General features: G+C 38.3%; 1 protein-coding gene across 2 annotated transcripts in view; it reads right to left on the bottom strand.

The window, feature by feature from the left end:
• The window catches only part of LOC146005242 (uncharacterized), a 78,750-nt gene extending 63,516 nt beyond the window's left edge, over nt 1-15,234 (bottom strand). Inside the window, exons 1-2 of one of the 2 annotated variants that reach the window (XM_083144331.1) lie at nt 15,109-15,234; nt 9,825-10,246 (exon numbers count right to left, since the gene is read on the bottom strand). In XM_083144331.1, the coding sequence (XP_083000457.1) occupies nt 9,825-10,216 (392 nt within the window). In that variant the 5' untranslated portion in view covers nt 10,217-10,246; nt 15,109-15,234. The remainder of the gene's footprint in view (nt 1-9,824; nt 10,247-15,108) is intronic. The other variant, XM_083144332.1, reaches the window with a different exon arrangement.
• Between the last annotated feature and the right edge of the window lie 1,869 nt (nt 15,235-17,103).

Genomic DNA, 17,103 nt, shown 5'->3' with positions numbered 1-17,103 from the left:
TAAGTGAATCTCCAATCTCCAAAAATGTATGTTCGATATATGTAGTGACAAATGTTAATTTTTTTTATATTATTTTCTCATCTCCAACGGCTCAAACTGACATTCTGGTGGATGTAAATCTGGCAACAACCCCACCCAATGCTCTTGGAGAACATCAAATACTGCCCCCTCCTCAGTTGCCATTAACCTCCCTCCCTACCCACTCCTAGTGCCAGACTGTAAACTCACTTTCTAACCCCTCAAACTGTTTGTCCGCCGACACAACCTTTGCTTTTTCCCTTATGTCGACTCCACCACATGAAAATCCTGCAAGTAATAGTTTCCTCCCTCCTGCTCATCGCTTCCCAAGGCCACCCTTCCTGACCCTCGCTCAAGCGAATGTCAGATCCTTGTAGTCGCCAAAATTAGACGAGTTGGCGACCACAGTGTGCGAGTTGGCTTTCGATATCTTCCTGGTCACCGAGAGCTGGTCTTTCCGCGAAGCCCTTGCCTCGACCTTCCCCATACCTGGTTATGCAACAATATAAAAAAAAAAAAAAACACAAAGGGTGGGGATGGCCTAATCCTGTATCACCGTAAAGACCTAAATGTCAAAATCATTCCCTCTTGCAACAATCACGAAAATGACGATTAAGTCAAAATTATTAGCGTAACGGTGAAGCTCCAACATTTAACTCTGGGAATAATTGGTGTGTACAAAGCCCCAAACATATTGCATGTAAAATTATTGCACATAGAAACAACGATCTCTGAAGTTTTCCCCCTTGTTCACGAATAACTTATCCTACATGACAAAAATACAGATTTCATTTCTCCTCATAAACCAGAAACAGTATATTTACAATCCATAATCAACTCTTTCGGTATGGTCACATCATTAACCGATCAATCACTTCTCGATGTAGTAATAACGGATGACCCGGATCTTGTACGCTCATTAATGTAACCGCACTGTCTATTAAACGCGACACTTGCCATTGAAAAACCAAAATTAATTAAACAGTTTATCAAATATCCAAACTTCTCTACTCTCGACAAAAAAAATATTTCTGTTGCACAAAAATGCAGGCAAACTGGGACTATTACAAGGAACTGAGAAACTTTACCAACTCGGTCCAACGGCAGGAAAAGAAAGCCTATTTTAATCACCACCTCCGCTGCAACAATAACAGCAAAGAGTTGTGCGAAAAATTTAAAATGTGGGGAGTACACAGTAAAAATATGAACGAGATACCATCAAACTTGAGAAACATGGATTCAATTAACTAACATTTTTCTAGTGTATGCAGCAAAACGGATGTTTCAGAAGATGCCGTTAACAAAACACAAGAGTTCTTTGATCGTAACACTTTTAACGAAAGCACTCAAACTTTCCAAACTGCAGGAAATAAACGTAACCAAAACAATGAAAGCAATAAACGAAATATCATCAAATGACTCTGGTAATAATGGAATATCCATAGAAATGATTAAACTACTATTACCGTACATTAGGGTGGTCCATTTCTTATGGGTAAAAGAAAAAGTTTTAGCACATACCTTCCACAAGCTTGTTTTTGTTCCTTTATCAAAAAGAAGCACGTATGCCAAAAACTAGCCAATTCGAAGCATATTTACAGGTCCCTAGGATTTGTAAGTAAAATAAACTAAGATATCGCCATGTGGAGCAAGTGGGGGACCAGATGTGAATTTTTTTTAACGTTTTCAGAAACAATGGTCGGGTTTTGACAAAAAGAATTTTACTATAGGATGTGACAACTTGTTTAATACAGAGAACCTCCTTAAACTCCGTCATGAAATGCATAACTATTACATTGATGCTATGAAAATGCAACAGCCTAGAGACGACTACCTCGAACTGCTAAGCCTGTGTCAGATATGTCTCGGAAAGCCAGTTACAACTGAAGTTTAGTTTCTTGTGCCAGGTGCATTTCATCAAGCTCCTTGGATGGCGAAGGCAATCTATTGCTTTAAAATTTACATGTTCCAAGAACAGTTTATTCCTACCACAGCAGAGAAAAACGGTGTCACAGAAGTATGCCTATTTGTAAGTCTCGTCTATTGTTGTTACTGGAACGAAGCTTCCATAGCTGAAAATGCCCCCTTGAATGACACCAATCTCCTTGAACAGATTAAAGATACCCTAATCGTAAGATTAGAACTGCTGCATCAGCAGCATTTCATCCCCACTTCTAGTATTTTTCTGAACATTTAGTTGCACTTTCATTTTTTGATTTGCGACTTAGTGATGAGTGTAAAATGAACATGGTGAAAAATCTTCAGCGACCATCAAAAGTAGCTTTGAACAGACTTAACGGAAAAACTTTCAATCATCAGCATCCACTCTAGTCTTTTATTACAGTGCGCACAACTGGTCTTCTCGATTTGTTACTCACTGATGGACGGGAAAAGGCAGCATCAATTTTAGTAAAGAATCCTACAGAGTGGCCTACGGATGCAGTTTATATTGAAATGCAAGAACAGGTTCGTCAACTGAAGGTTGTTAACGATTGTGCAGAGCGTTGAATTGCTCTCATTCAAAAATTCATTCAACTCTATTGTTACAAACGATGAGAAACAAAAACAATATCTCCTCTGGCTCATTGATTTACATAAAAAACAATTTTATGTTGCTTCAAAAACTAATGTGATGACAATGACTTTGGGAGATTAAAACCCACTGAATAATGCAGAATATAGATAATTTCAGATCATACATTGTGATTTGTTTTACTCTCTTTCTTACATTAACACCAAAAGCAGCAATTTTCTTAATTTTCACCTTACTCCTAAAAGTGACCATTCCTAGCGACCCCTAAATATTCTTCAATTTGGTAGAAATTTTACAGACTGGTAACTTATGTGATCTCAAACAGGGGCAACCTTGTGGAGAACCAAAATTCCAAACTTGAAAAAATGGACCACCCTACCGTACATCGTAAATTTCTAATTCCGGACTGGACAATACCAGGCCAGCTGGAAAACAGCATGTATTTTTCAGATACCAAAGAAAAAAGTATTAACGTCCCTGAATGACCTTCGACCAATAAGTATCTTACCTATATTATCCAAAATCACTGAAAAAATTATTTACAAGCAAACTCACAAGCACATTAATGACCTAGATCTGCTTCCGAAATTTAAATCCGGTTTCCGTCCTTCACACAGCATGACAACGGTGTTACTTAAAATCACTGACGGTTTATTACGATTAATAGACAAGAGAATGGCAGTAGTGTTAGTATTACTGAATCTCACTAAAGCCTTTGACAGTGTTCATCATGACCTGCTCTTAAGCAAATTAAAATACACTACAGTCCCGTTTAACCGAATCACTAAAAACAGCAGCTATTCGTGCATGACCGTGTTTTACACGGGAGCACTAATGAAGCACTTTTGTCTTTATTTTGGTCTAACAGTTAGTTATCAAAGAGCAAGTTCATTGTTACGATGCATTACCATCTATTTTTAGCATGCGTACTGTGCTGTACGTTCAAGGACAAGAGACACCTGCCAGTTGAGGTTTGTAATTCAGTTCGGTGCACCTGAAATCTTACTGTTAGTGAGTGCTGTACGTAGTTTCGTGGCGTGTCATGTTCAGTGAATGAAACTTTTTTGGGGATCAACAGTGATTATGGGAGGCCTTGTAGTCTAGTGGCTAGAGTGATGGACTCATGTCCTCGTGGTCCCAGGTTCGATTCCCAGCCAGGGCACTCCAATTTACGGCATCCACCCAGCATCGTGAGGCCACTTGGGGAGCCACATGAATAAATATGTGACGACAAACAGGGCTGTGAAGACGCCAGTCTGTAATTGTGGCTAAAGCAACACACCAGTCCTGCCTTCTCCAGCATGCTCAGACCCCACGTCGTTGGAGCAAATGCTCACAGATGGCGTTGGTGTAAGCCAAAAGCCCAGAACAGGCCTCTGAAGCGGAAGGTTTGGTTTGGTTTGACAATAATTATGGCGGAAAAGAGAAAGAGAGTTGTGATAAAAAAAAAACAACAGGAGGCAATTTATCGTATGGACAAGTGTGAGTTAGTGAAAAACACTCCCATTGAATATGGAGTAGGCGCTGCAACAGTTTGTGAATGGGGAAAAAAATTGGAGTCAAATTGAAGATACGACGTATTTTCGCGAAAATGGTATCTAAAGACTCTTTAGGTATTCGGTCCAATGTTAAAAAAACTATAAATGAATCCTTACATGAGGCCTTTTTTATGTAGTTTGAAGAGAATGGTGTGACTATTTCCGGACCCATACTTAAGGAAAAGGCATAGAGTTTAAACCAAAAGTTGGGTGGGAATCCTACTTTCTCTGTCAGTATTGGATGGCTAAGTAAGTGGAAAGATCGACACAGGGTGTGTTAGCTGTCTGTAACTGGGGGAAGTCTCTCAGGTGCTGTGGATGATTCGGAAGAGTTTAAGAAGAAGTTCGAAAAACTTACTAATGAAGAAAAGTTAAGCCCAGCCAAGATATACAATGCAGATGAAACTGGGATAAACTACAAAATGTTGCCTACAAAAACATTGGCATCAAAATTAGATGAGGCAGCTCGAAGCTAGAAGAAAAATAAAGAAAGAGTTACGTTACTGGCGTGTAGCAACGCTTCAGGCACCCATAAATTGCAGCTTGTTCAGCCAACCAAAGGGCTTTAAAAAATGTTAAGCGTAGTGCATTGAATCTACATTATGCGTCACAAAAATCTGCATATGTCTCCAAATATTTCTAAGGACTGCATTTTTTTATCATTTTGTTATTAAGAACATTTATATGTTTTTACATAATATTAATTTGTGTATCCTTTGTGTATTTGTTTTCAATCCCTTTTTTTTGAGCCATTGTTCTCAATTTTGGATTTGTTCTTTTTGTGTATTCTTTGTTTGTTTGTTTCTTCTTTCAGGGTGGCTACAAACAAGCAGAAATGAAATTCCCTGATTTTTCCAGGTTTTCCAGGACAAAATTTACATTTTTCCCTGACAATTACAAACAAAACTAAATCGATGTTTTTGCAAATAGAAATAATAAGCTCACACAGATCCACGTATGGTTTTGTTAAGTACCAATATTATCTTCTATGAAATTGACTTAATTTCTCTATTCTCTATGATTTGAATTCAAACTGCAACATAGTGAATTTGGAAAAATATTACAATTCACAAGCTAGGGAAGGATTGCGGAATTTTGTCATACGCAGTAAGTGTAAAATAAAATACTTGATTATTTTTAAAGTTACGACTAAATGAGATAAGAGTGAAGAGTGATTGATTAAGAAATACAATTTGTAATTTATCAGTCTCCTTATACATTCTCAGTAATATATATGTTGATATTTCCACTGAGGTTTGGAACCCTCTGTTTGCAAGAACCATGAGTGCGGACTAATTTTTCAATGCATAAAGCTACTTCTCTCTTCTCTGTAAAGCAAACAACTTAACTCTTGCATATAAGTGAAACAATTGAATCGAACAAAATAAAGTGTCATATTTCCTTACATTATCAATGGGATTTCTGCTTCAGTACAGTATATCCAAGTGAAATTCTGTGAAACTGACAACATGCAGTTATACCATTAATACTGACGAAAAGGGTATTTAGGTAGTAGAAATTTAACGCAAGGAATTTATAGAATTGCATTGTATACATACCTGATTTAGCTAACCACACATTAAAACGGGAACACACTAATAATAAAAGCTTCTGAAAGTTCATATACAAGGGGCATCCTGAAAAAAGCTCCAATGGTGCCTATACGTAGCACTAGTGGTCAGAGAGCAACACACATACATGCAGGCAGGAAGAAGTGACATGTAGCTGTAATCTGGTACAGTTGCAATGCAGCCGTTTTAGGACAGTTCTAGGTTAAAGATTGCAGGTCTAATACAGTCTCCCACCGACTGCGATGTAGCCTACATTGCACGCTCAGAATTTGGCACAGAGCCACAGAGCTCCCTTGCACTTTTCCATGAAGGTGTATAGGGGTGTGGAATTAGGGCCCCACACTTTCTTGATCACGGCTGAAGGTAGGGGTGGTGTGATCAGCACCACACTCCTGGCTACCTTTATCCCTCGAAGTTTCCTCAAGGTACCAGCTTCATATGATGCTGGGTGGGCGCTGGAGCAGTTTGAATAGGTGGAAAACATCCCGGTTCTCCCCCGCAGGGGATCGACCCCGGATCTCTTGCATAGTAGTCAGACGCCCTAACGACTGAGCTCCATTATTACTCACTCAACAAATGCCGATGGTGCGCACTTAGCTTGGTAATTCAAAACATATCTCGTGCGACAAATACGAAGATGTGGTTACCGTGTGACGGTAGATACGCACTCGATCTCCTGTTAGAACCCTACCACTTTGCTATGTGATGGAAATGGTTTTGATAGAAGTTGAAAAAATCATGGGAAATACATGATTTAATGTGGCTGTCGGAATTATTCTATGTACGTATAACTCTATAGTTTACTCTTGAGTAAAATATTGGAAAACTTGCATGTTCTATGTACACAAACATGGCCTAGAAAAGACAAGAATGTTGGATTTCATGGAATTTTTCGTTGTTTTAGGACATTTCTTTAAAAACTAAAATCGCTAAAAACGCCAACAATTCGCATTTTATGCCAAATTCGCATTATTTCGATATTTCGATCGGGCGAAAAATGTGTCCAGACATCACTGCACATTCCTAACCATAACTTCGCAGCAATTACCATTTTTCACGGTTTTGGCGTTTGCAAAAAATCAATGTCCCTACTAATTGGAAATTACTTTCTGGCCACCCCTCGTATAAATCAGTAGATGGAAAGTGAAAAATTAGCAGGGCTGGCAGAGAAAAGTCAATTCTTGAAGAAAGTTATTTGCTTTTATGATTGAATGATTCGAGTAAATATAATATTAAAATATTTACGTTATTATTATTAGTATTATATTTCATAATATTGGACATTAACCTTACTCAGTGAGACATTAATGACCATCTCTCATGAGTTTAAACAGACAGGACAGGAAAGGCGTTAATTTCATTGCAATACTAGTGTTGCAGTAAATTTGAAGTTGGGAGCATGCACTTGCCAATATTTATAACGTTCACCAATGCAGATTTATGTTTTGTGATAGTATTTAATATATATCCCATTTGGTTGTATTCTTCTTGATATCGAAGAATAGTGCAATGTCATTGTAAACGAATGTTAATTTGTGCGAAACCAGTAATACGTCAGGATGATGAAAGAAAACCTTCGTAAGCACTGCTACATTAAATAAGGTGAAGTGAGCCAGAAGAGTAATAAAATTCCAGCAGCATATTTGCAGTCTAAAGCTCTTCTTGTTTATGCATGCTATTTTTGTTGGATGTTGCAGTCCATGCAATTTCTGTCGGGTGGCGATATTCGACAAAAATCGTATGTATCAATGGAACTTATTTGTTTCCATGTTCCTTCAGTTTGCCCAATAAATGTCTTACTACGACGTCCAACAACTATCGGACGGCACCACCCACTCTTATTCCCTTCATCTGTTGACAAGTCCCCTTACTACTCCTATACGGATAAGAAAAAATGATAAAATGATAAATCAATGCATTTTCCACGTAATATTTAGAGGCTTAACCTTTACTCCCGCGATGATACCATATGGTATCATCAGAGTAAGGTCGTACTGGCCCGATGATACCATATGGCATCATGGTGCTGATTATGAAATGAATATGCTTTTTGGACCTTCATACTTTTATGTTTGGGTGGAGACTCTGACACAGGTCTGGAGCAAGCTCCCCCCTCTCCGCAACATATCCATGCCACATTTCCGAACAGAGTTTCACATTTTGGCTCATTATTCAACTTGTATAGCACCCTAGGAACATGAAACATGTTTCAATCTCTTTGGAAACTTCCATTCTATGAAGAGAATACTAAGGTTTGCGCCTTCTTCCCAAATAGCGGGAGAAGAGGGGGCAAACTTCACATTTGTTTTTTCCAGTGAAATTCAGGGGTCGCGCCCCCCAAACCCCCTATCTCGATTCGGCGTTCTGAATTGTACACGGTTGCATGCTATGATGTTTTACTGCACAACAAAACTTATCCGAAGTAGATTGCTCCCATAGTGCCCGAGTTATAACAATTTTCCTCCAAAAATGCAAATTACCTATTTTTCGTAAAACAAATATTCACATTTTGGCTTATTATTCAACTTGTATGGCACCCATGAACATGAAACATATTTCATTCTCTTGGGAAATGTCCATTCTTTAAAAAGAATACTAAAGTTTGCGCCTTCTCCCCAAAATAGCGGGATAAGAGGGGGCAAACTCCAGATTTTTAGTTTTTTTTTTCATTGAAATTTGGTGGTCGCACCCCCAAACCCCCCTTCCTCGGTTCGGCGTTCTGAATTGTACACGGTTGCATGCTATGATGTTTTACTGCAAAACGAAACTTATCCGAAGTACATTGTTCCCATAGTGCCCGAGTTATAACAATTTTCCTCCAAAAATGCAAATTACCTACTTTTCGTAAAAAAATAAATAAATCACATTATTCAACTTGTATGGCACCCAAGAACATGAAACATGTCACGTTCTCTTGAGAAATGTCCATTCTTTGAAAAGAATACTAAAGTTCGCGCCTTCTTCCCAAATAGCGGGAGAAGAGGTGGGGCAAACTTCACATTTGTTTTTTTCAGTGAAATTCAGGGGTCGCGCCCCCCAAACCCCCTATGTCGGTTTGGCGTTCTGAATTGTACACGGTTGCATGCGCTGATGTTTTAGATGCAAAACGAAACTTATCCGAAGTACATTGCTCCCATAGTGCCCGAGTTATAACAATTTTCCTCCAAAAATGCAAATTACCTACTTTTCGTAAAAAAATAAATAAATCACATTATTCAACTTGTATGGCACCCAAGAACATGAAACATGTCACGTTCTCTTGAGAAATGTCCATTCTTTGAAAAGAATACTAAAGTTCGCGCCTTCTTCCCAAATAGCGGGAGAAGAGGTGGGGCAAACTTCACATTTGTTTTCTTCAGTGAAATTCAGGGGTCGCGCCCCCCAAACCCCCTATGTCGGTTTGGCATTCTGAATTGTACACGGTTGCATGCGCTGATGTTTTAGATGCAAAACGAAACTTATCCGAAGTACATTGCTCCCATAGTGCCCGAGTTATAACAATTTTCCTCCAAAGAGTGTTCGAATTTAAAATTCCCACCGAGAAGCCAGGGCGAGAGAAATTTCTCTCTTTCTCTCCTCCTGCCATCACTGGTTTCTGGCGCCGTGCTTGTGTTGCGCATAAAAGGGGCCTAAAAGTTGAGGCCGAAACTTATGAACGAAATTTCCTGTTCCCGTGCAGAGTTACGTAACGATATCTTTAAATAAATAAATATATAAATAAAAATAAAAATAAAAAAAGTCAATGAAGACGAAATTCCCTGACTTTTTTTGACACCTCAAATTCCCTGACTTTTCCCGGTTTTCCAGGTCTGTCGCCACCCTGTTCTTTGTTTCTTATTGTACAAATATTTAGTATGTAGAATCTATTTAGTATGTGTATGTATCCATTGGGGTTAGGTGGTAGAACAGCCGCAGGCTGAACCTCGCCCTTTAATAAAGGAAATTGAAATTGAAATTCAAAATGATAAGCCAAAAGTGGCAGAAAAGTGACGTAAAATAAATAAATAAAAAAACAACACTAAGTGTTCACCCCATGCCTTTGCCTATACACAAGAGGCAATTCTGATAATGACTAAACATTCAAGTTGAGGAAATTTTGAAGTAGTATGGGCAAAGTATTATAGTACTCGGTTTTATTAATGTGAAAACATTTCATGCACTCACCTTTCTGTCTCTGCAGATGGACATTCTTCTTCAATTGAAAGTTCACTCTTGACATCTTCAGGCTCTACATTAACATTGTCACTCTCATCACTTTTGCATGCAACAGCACCAAACTGTGCAATGTCATCACTCGTATCGAAATTTTTACTATCCTCCTGTAAAAATTCATTCATCCCAGCGTCAGAGTTCAAATATATGTGAAAGTCAACATCCCCTTTCTCTTCGACTTTCATTTGTTCCAACTTTGGTTCAGATTTAATAACTGATGACGATGATGCTGACTGCCAAATGTTTTCGGTTGATTCTTCATTTGCTTCACTCTTGATTGAACAACTCATGAGGTCAGGTTCAACCTTCAGGAGGTTGGACAAAGAGGGATCATGAAACTCCATGTGTGTTGATGAGGGTGAGGCACTTGCAATCTGAAAAGACATATTACACACAAACATCAGATGGTGCTCAAATAGAATACAAAATACAAGATACATATATACATATGTGTGTGTGTGTGTAACAAGTAAAAAAAGGAAAAGGAAATGCTCAACAGACAATGGAAAAAATCAAATTTTCGCAGCCATGAGCCGCAACTCCAGTGGTAGAAGAAAATGGTGGAAACTGAAGCCGTGTAAAGTTGTAAAGTGACAGACGGGGTTGGTTGGGAAAGTGATTGGGTGGCATTTTTCAGGCCAGGGATTGTGGCTGCACCATTGGCTGATAAAAAGGTTATTAAAATTGCAAAAGATATGTGTAATATTAATGTGTGTGATCTTCCAAGCCATGGCCACTGTAAGTTAAGTTTCGTTAGACTAGGTATTATGACAGCTCCTGATATCTTTGTATTCTAATGTCTGCTTTATATAAAAGAAAACATTCACATTTATGAGGAGTTAGGGTGTTCACATTAGGGATGGCCAGATCCGGATCCTAGTGGATCCCAAATCCGGACCCAGTTGGTTCTGGATCCTAAGGATCCAGATCCAATTTTTTTTTGGATCCGGATCCAGAATGTGTTTATATATTATTGTTACCTGCTGATATACATATATATATAATATACATACATACACACACACATATATATAGTGTGTGTGTGTGTGTGCGTACGTGCATGCGCGATTTGTAATTAATTAATAGACTTACAACGGAGGTCTAAGTCTCTCCCTCCGATTTCCATGAAACTTGGCAGGTGTACAGAGCCCACCTCAAATGTCAAGATGAGGAGAAATTGAAGTGGGGATCTGACCCCGAAACCATGCAAATATTGCATAGGAAGAAACAGGGGGTATAGGGCCTCTCTATACACCTCCCAAATTTCATGGAAATCGGAGAGGGACAAAGGGATCATATGATCCCCACGTCAATTTGTCCTCATCTTGACATTTGAGGTGGGTTTGGCCCCCTAAAACAGTTTTTTAGCCTAAACAAAAAAAACACGTATTTCTTCCTTTGGGCCCCTCTATACACCTGTGAAGTTTCATGAAAATCGGAGGGGCACACAGGGGTCATATCCTAACTTTAATTTGTCCTCATCTTGATATTTGAAGGGATTTTGCCCCCAAAAACAGTTTTTAGCTGAAACAAAAAAAACACATATTTCTTCCTTTGGGCCCCTCTATACACCTGCCACGTTTCATGGAAATCAGAGGGGAACACAGGGGTCAGATCCCCACTTCAATTTGTCCTCATATTGACATTTGAGGGGGGTTGCCCCCTAAATCAGTTTTTTAGCCGAAACAAAAAAACATGCATTTCTTCCTTTGGGCCCCACTATACACCTGCCAAGTTTCATGGAAATCGGAGGGCGATACTTAGATAACCTCCCTTCTTAGTCTTACACTTTCTAATTATATAACACTGCATATATTATAATGTTTTATTTTAATCTGTAAAACTGTAACTGTAGAACAATTGTATAATTTTTGTATAACATTTCTATCTTGTTATATGTGTTAAAGGTTTCATCCTGGAATGGAATGTTTCACATTTATGTCTGTTTTCATTTCCAATACATTCGAATGAATACATATTCATTCAATGGCATTTACAAAATCACCTCTGACATTTTATGTTAAAAAAGTAAGATTATTTTTTGCGCGAGTGTGTTAACCGATGCGTAGCAAAGTATTTTAGGAACAACACTTGAAAAAAATTCTTGTAGGACTAACTAATGAAAAATTTCTTTGTAATTGAAGATCATAATACCTTTTAAGGTGTGGTAATATTATAATGGGATTGAGATACGAAACTCTCAGATCCAGATCCGAAACTTTCGTACCCGGATCCGGAACTTTCGGATCCAGATCCAGATCCGAAACTTTCGGACCTGGATCCAGATCCAAAACTTTCAGACCCAGATCTGGAATTTTTGGATCTGGATCCGGGTCCGTAACTTTTGGATCCGGATTTTTTGGATCAGTATCCGTTTGGCCATCCCTAGTTCACATACCTATCAAACGATAAATAGGGATTGTTTAGATGTAATTACAACAAGACACAAAAAACCTTTAACTACATGTCGGTTAAGTTTCACAATGCTATCCCTTTGTCTTTAATGCAACTGCCCTTTTTAAAATTCAAAAGAGAACTGCAAAAAGTATTGACTGATAATTGTATATATAAGGCAGAAGAATTCTTTGAAATTAATTTTGTTAGGTAAAATAGTTATGCTTGTAAGATAATAATGTTAACTATTAAATTTATGTAAGTTGTGTTCTTAAGATGCTGTTGGGATGTTTGTTTGTAAGATTTATATATACTTTATTTGTACAAGGGTAAGTTATATTTCTGACGATTGTAATACATGTGATAATCTCATATGTTTCTACAATAAAAATTATTATTATTATTATGTAGGCCCTCTCCCATCTTTTTCATATTGAGGTGTTGATCCTGAGGTTGAGGGTCTTAGATGATTCCCTCCTGCTATAGCTTTTGCCTCATTCTGAATTTTTCAAGCATATTTCTCTTATTGTCTGAAGTTGTGAAATATATTTATTATTGGTAGATTACTCCAGGACACACGAGTCAGAAGACCCATGCTGGGTTATGTTAAAATCAGGAAATACTTTTCTCACACAAATTCAGCTACTGAAATTTGGTAACAATGGGATCTAGCACAAACTCATTTTTACAGGAGAAAGTACTTATGGAATTCAGTTTCTATAGATTGTTTAAAGGTTGTGGATGTATTTTTTTTCCATCGTGCAATCAATTTGACCAGAAATTCATGTATCTTTCAAGAAAAGTATCTTTCCGACGCACAATTTCCGTTGATGTTATTAGCTTCCTCTACGTGAACCAGATGTTGCACCTGTCAGTGTTTCCAACCACGACGTTGTTTTGCAAGAAGATGAAAAAATGAAATACGACCCCAAATTTTAACTGTTTGCCTAACGTAACCTAACCTTACCGTGAATGGTTTCTGGGGCTATGCGTGAATGTTTTTTTGGGGCATTTTTCAGTTAAGAAGGTTGGAAACACTGAATACCCACTGATGATCCACGACGCGTCAAGCTGTGCCTGCCATATTGTGTCTCACGGAAGCGAAAAAAGGATGAACAATAAATACTCGTAATGTGAAAAATTGAAGTTATTGGTAAAAATTTAGGTACTACTTTACTATACCGGAGACACCTATCAATGATTTATTTCACAATTTTTTACATTGCTAATGTACTATTCTGCATTGCGGAACATTTCTTTAGGTGAAATAATGGATTTCTAATGAAAATAATGTCTATTACTTACATACGATAGCCGCACGAACCATCACGGGGACGAGGTATGCCTACTAGGTTAGGTTAGGCCTGTTAGGTTAGGTTCCATTAGCACTCCTTTCGTTCAATTTAGCATATACGGACAACATCGGAATTACAAATTCCATGGCATCTTCACACCCGGCAACAATTTCACGACGCATCCTCGACACGTCACCTTGTAGCAGCAGCAATAGCGCGTCGGAAATAGGTTTTCGTAGAAAACCACATGCATTCGCATTAAAATGGATCAAAACTACATTCCGAACATCAACAATGCTACAGAAAATGATTTGCGTAAGTACTTTTTCCTGTAAATTTCAAGAAATCCATCTCCGGTATACTAAATTACTATCCTTCGGACACCTCTAATTTTTTCGTTTCATCAATTTTTGACATTCATACTTACGTTATCTGCTTCGCGGAACATTCCTGAAGGTGTATCAACGTTGTTTTGATGAAATTAATTGCAATTTTTCACATTACCAGTATGACTTTCTGATAGGCTAGGCCTTTTCGCTTGCCTGGGACGAACTAACCTAACCACGCGCCAATGGTTCACAATTATTTCCAATTTCTAGATCCTGATACTAACACGACACCAAATTTTAACTATGTTTCCGAACCTAACAACTAAGCTATCCACGTGCCAATGGTTCGTGAGGCTAGCTATTCTCCATCGGAGAATTAATTTTCAATAAACAACATGAATTTCAGCTATGAAACATTCCCACATCACACAAAACACCTTCCCGATGTTCGACAATGCTACAGGAACTTATTACGGTAAGTAGTTTCTTCTGTAAAAATAAAGAAATGTGTCCGAAGGATAGTAAACAAGTACCGAAATGATTATTACCCTCTATTCTGGAATACATACTAATATTACTTACATTACTATTTTAGGAGCGAATTTACAATATAGAGAAAGTCTCCAATTTTGTTAATTTTCGGTATACTAACTAATTTTGACCTCCTAATCACGAATCTGTTGAAAAAAACCGGGGGTCACGTCTGAAAATTTGTAAAAAAGCCGATTTGATTTTTTTATATAGCGTATAGGTGTATATGCGTAGTTTTACGAACAAAAATGTAATCTCCTGTCATTGTGTCCAACCACGCCGTATTTACAAGAAAATGATTTATGATGTTCAATTCTAGTACGATCCCTATTTTTTCGATGAATTTAGGGGTGAAATTAGTGCTAATGAAACCTAACCTAACCTCATGTGAATGGTTCGTGGGGCTACCCGCGGATGGTTTTTGAGGCTAACGTCAATGGTTTGTGGGGCTACCCGTGGATGGTTTTTGGGGCTACCCGTGGATAGTTTTTGGCGCTAACGAACGATTTCTCATCAAAATGTACAATTTCCAGACGTGACCCCCGGTTTTTTACAACAGATTCGTGATTAGGAGGCCAAAATTAGTATACTGAAAATTAACGAAATTGGAGACTTTCTCTATATTGTAAATTCTTACCCTATTTTATTTATTTATTTACATTTTACTTGGGATTAAAGCTTACTTACATTACAATTGGTGACAGTTAAGTATTTTTCTTCAAATATCTTTGTCACAGATTAATGACTTTGTAGTGATGGATCATTCCGGAACGAATCCAGCTGGAATCGATTCCGGTTGTGCGCGGAGCTACTACGCCTGCGCCGTTGTCAACACATGCGATAAACTTCTACCAATATCAATAATAAATGGGATGAGAATAAAATGCATGATGATAATTTTCTCCTTTCAAAGTAAAGTATAATTTCACATTGTTGAGCAGTGCAGCCGCGAAGTGTAAAACGCTGCAAAACAACATTGAATGGGCTCACCCCTTAGCCGCGTGTAATTAACACACACGCATATTATCAGGTCGTCGTCAGCACAAAATTCCATCCTACATTATTTTCAATTTCCCCGCCTCCTCTCCTGGCAAGGAGGAACGAAACATGAGCCTCGTTCCTCGGAACGAGAGGAAATGATTCCGAAAAGGAACGAGTAAACGAAATCATGGTGGAACCGGAACGAGACGGCCGGAGTCGGACCGACTTCGAGTGGAACAAAACGAACGAAGGAACGAGTTTGAGGAATCGTTTCCTGTAGGTGAGCGGAACGAAAGGAATCGAATCCACAAAAGGAACGACTTTTCCCATCACTAAGGGCCTGTTCTACCATCTCCGCTTAACGTCTTATCCCCCACTTAACACCATTTTGCGGTTGTTCAATGTCCGCCTAACGTTACCTAGCACTTAAAGTCCCGTGTAACGTAAGTGGCGGTCGGGGCTCCGCCTAACGCGTTAAGTGCCAGGTAAACATGGAAAAGCAGTATTCGCGATTAAAATTAACCGATATGCCATCTGGTGGGATTTTCAGGAAGTACTCTAAGTAGGATACGTTGTGTTGAAGTCGTTTAAAGCATGGGGAATATGCGAGAGAGTAAGGTCTACTGTTCAGGGTTTGTTTTCTCTAAATCGTTTTATGGGTCAGAACAAATTAAAAGTTTTCATGTGTTTCCACCCTGTGGAATCAACAAAATGAAATTTGTTAGTAAATCAGGGAAAACGTAATTGACAGAAGATTGGTATGGGGGATATAACACTGTAATCCGCCAAGGAAATTACGAAGAATGCACGAGTCCGCTTACTTTATTTTTCGAGAGATAAATATATATTTCCATGAAAGTAAAGTTTTAAATTGTACTTTATAAATAAAGCTTTTTTTTTTTTCGAAAAATCATGAAGCGTCTTACCCAATGCGTCCATGTATTACCGGTATTACGTATGTGTGAAATTTGGAACAGGTGCAAGTCGATTAAGAGAGAAGATGAAAATAGTTTGAGAATGAATTAATGTCAAATGTAACCAGAAAAAAAGTGGACATGCTAGTGTTACTGTTTCATTCAGTACGATGTCCTTTTTCAGTGAGTATAGCCTGGTCATGAAATCGTGAATATTATTATTAAACCAGCCTTTCTCTTTCGAGAAAGAACTGCAACGATATGTTCGCAATTTTCTCCCGTCCGAGCTTTTCAAGTACAGGTCAATTTCAATTCCTTTATTTTCAAATAATTTCCGAGAACCCCAGTTACAAAAGACGTGCAGATGATACAGCACTGCTTTGGACAACCAGTGCGTATACATAGTTTCGTCTGCATTTTCCGTGTTATTTTTGCCTATCATAATTAAATGCCTCGTTCTCAGTACAGCTTCACGTTTGTTAGAGTACCTGAAATTCACATCGCATTCGCAATATTTAAAAATAATGCGTAATTTAAACGTTTTCTACCATTCCAGTCATGACAACGCGCTGCTATTTTGTACTACTGCTGAATGTAAACAAAGATTCATCCTACTTAGAGCGGCCATATTGGAAGCGACACTAGCGCTCAGGTGGTAATTTTAATCGCGAATACTGTGCAGCCAACAGATACGTTCAGCACCTAGTATAATCTGTGTTTACACTTTTATAGTTGATAAAATGGCAAAGCCCCGATCAGCTGTTGCAAATTGCGAAAGTTTGCTGCA

This window comes from Lepisma saccharinum, chromosome 23, assembly GCF_977018435.1.
Source record: "Lepisma saccharinum chromosome 23, izLepSacc3.1, whole genome shotgun sequence".
Lineage (NCBI taxonomy): Eukaryota > Metazoa > Arthropoda > Insecta > Zygentoma > Lepismatidae > Lepisma > Lepisma saccharinum.
Note: the sequence above shows the minus strand (reverse complement) of the source record. Positions and strands in the feature narration are given on the sequence as shown.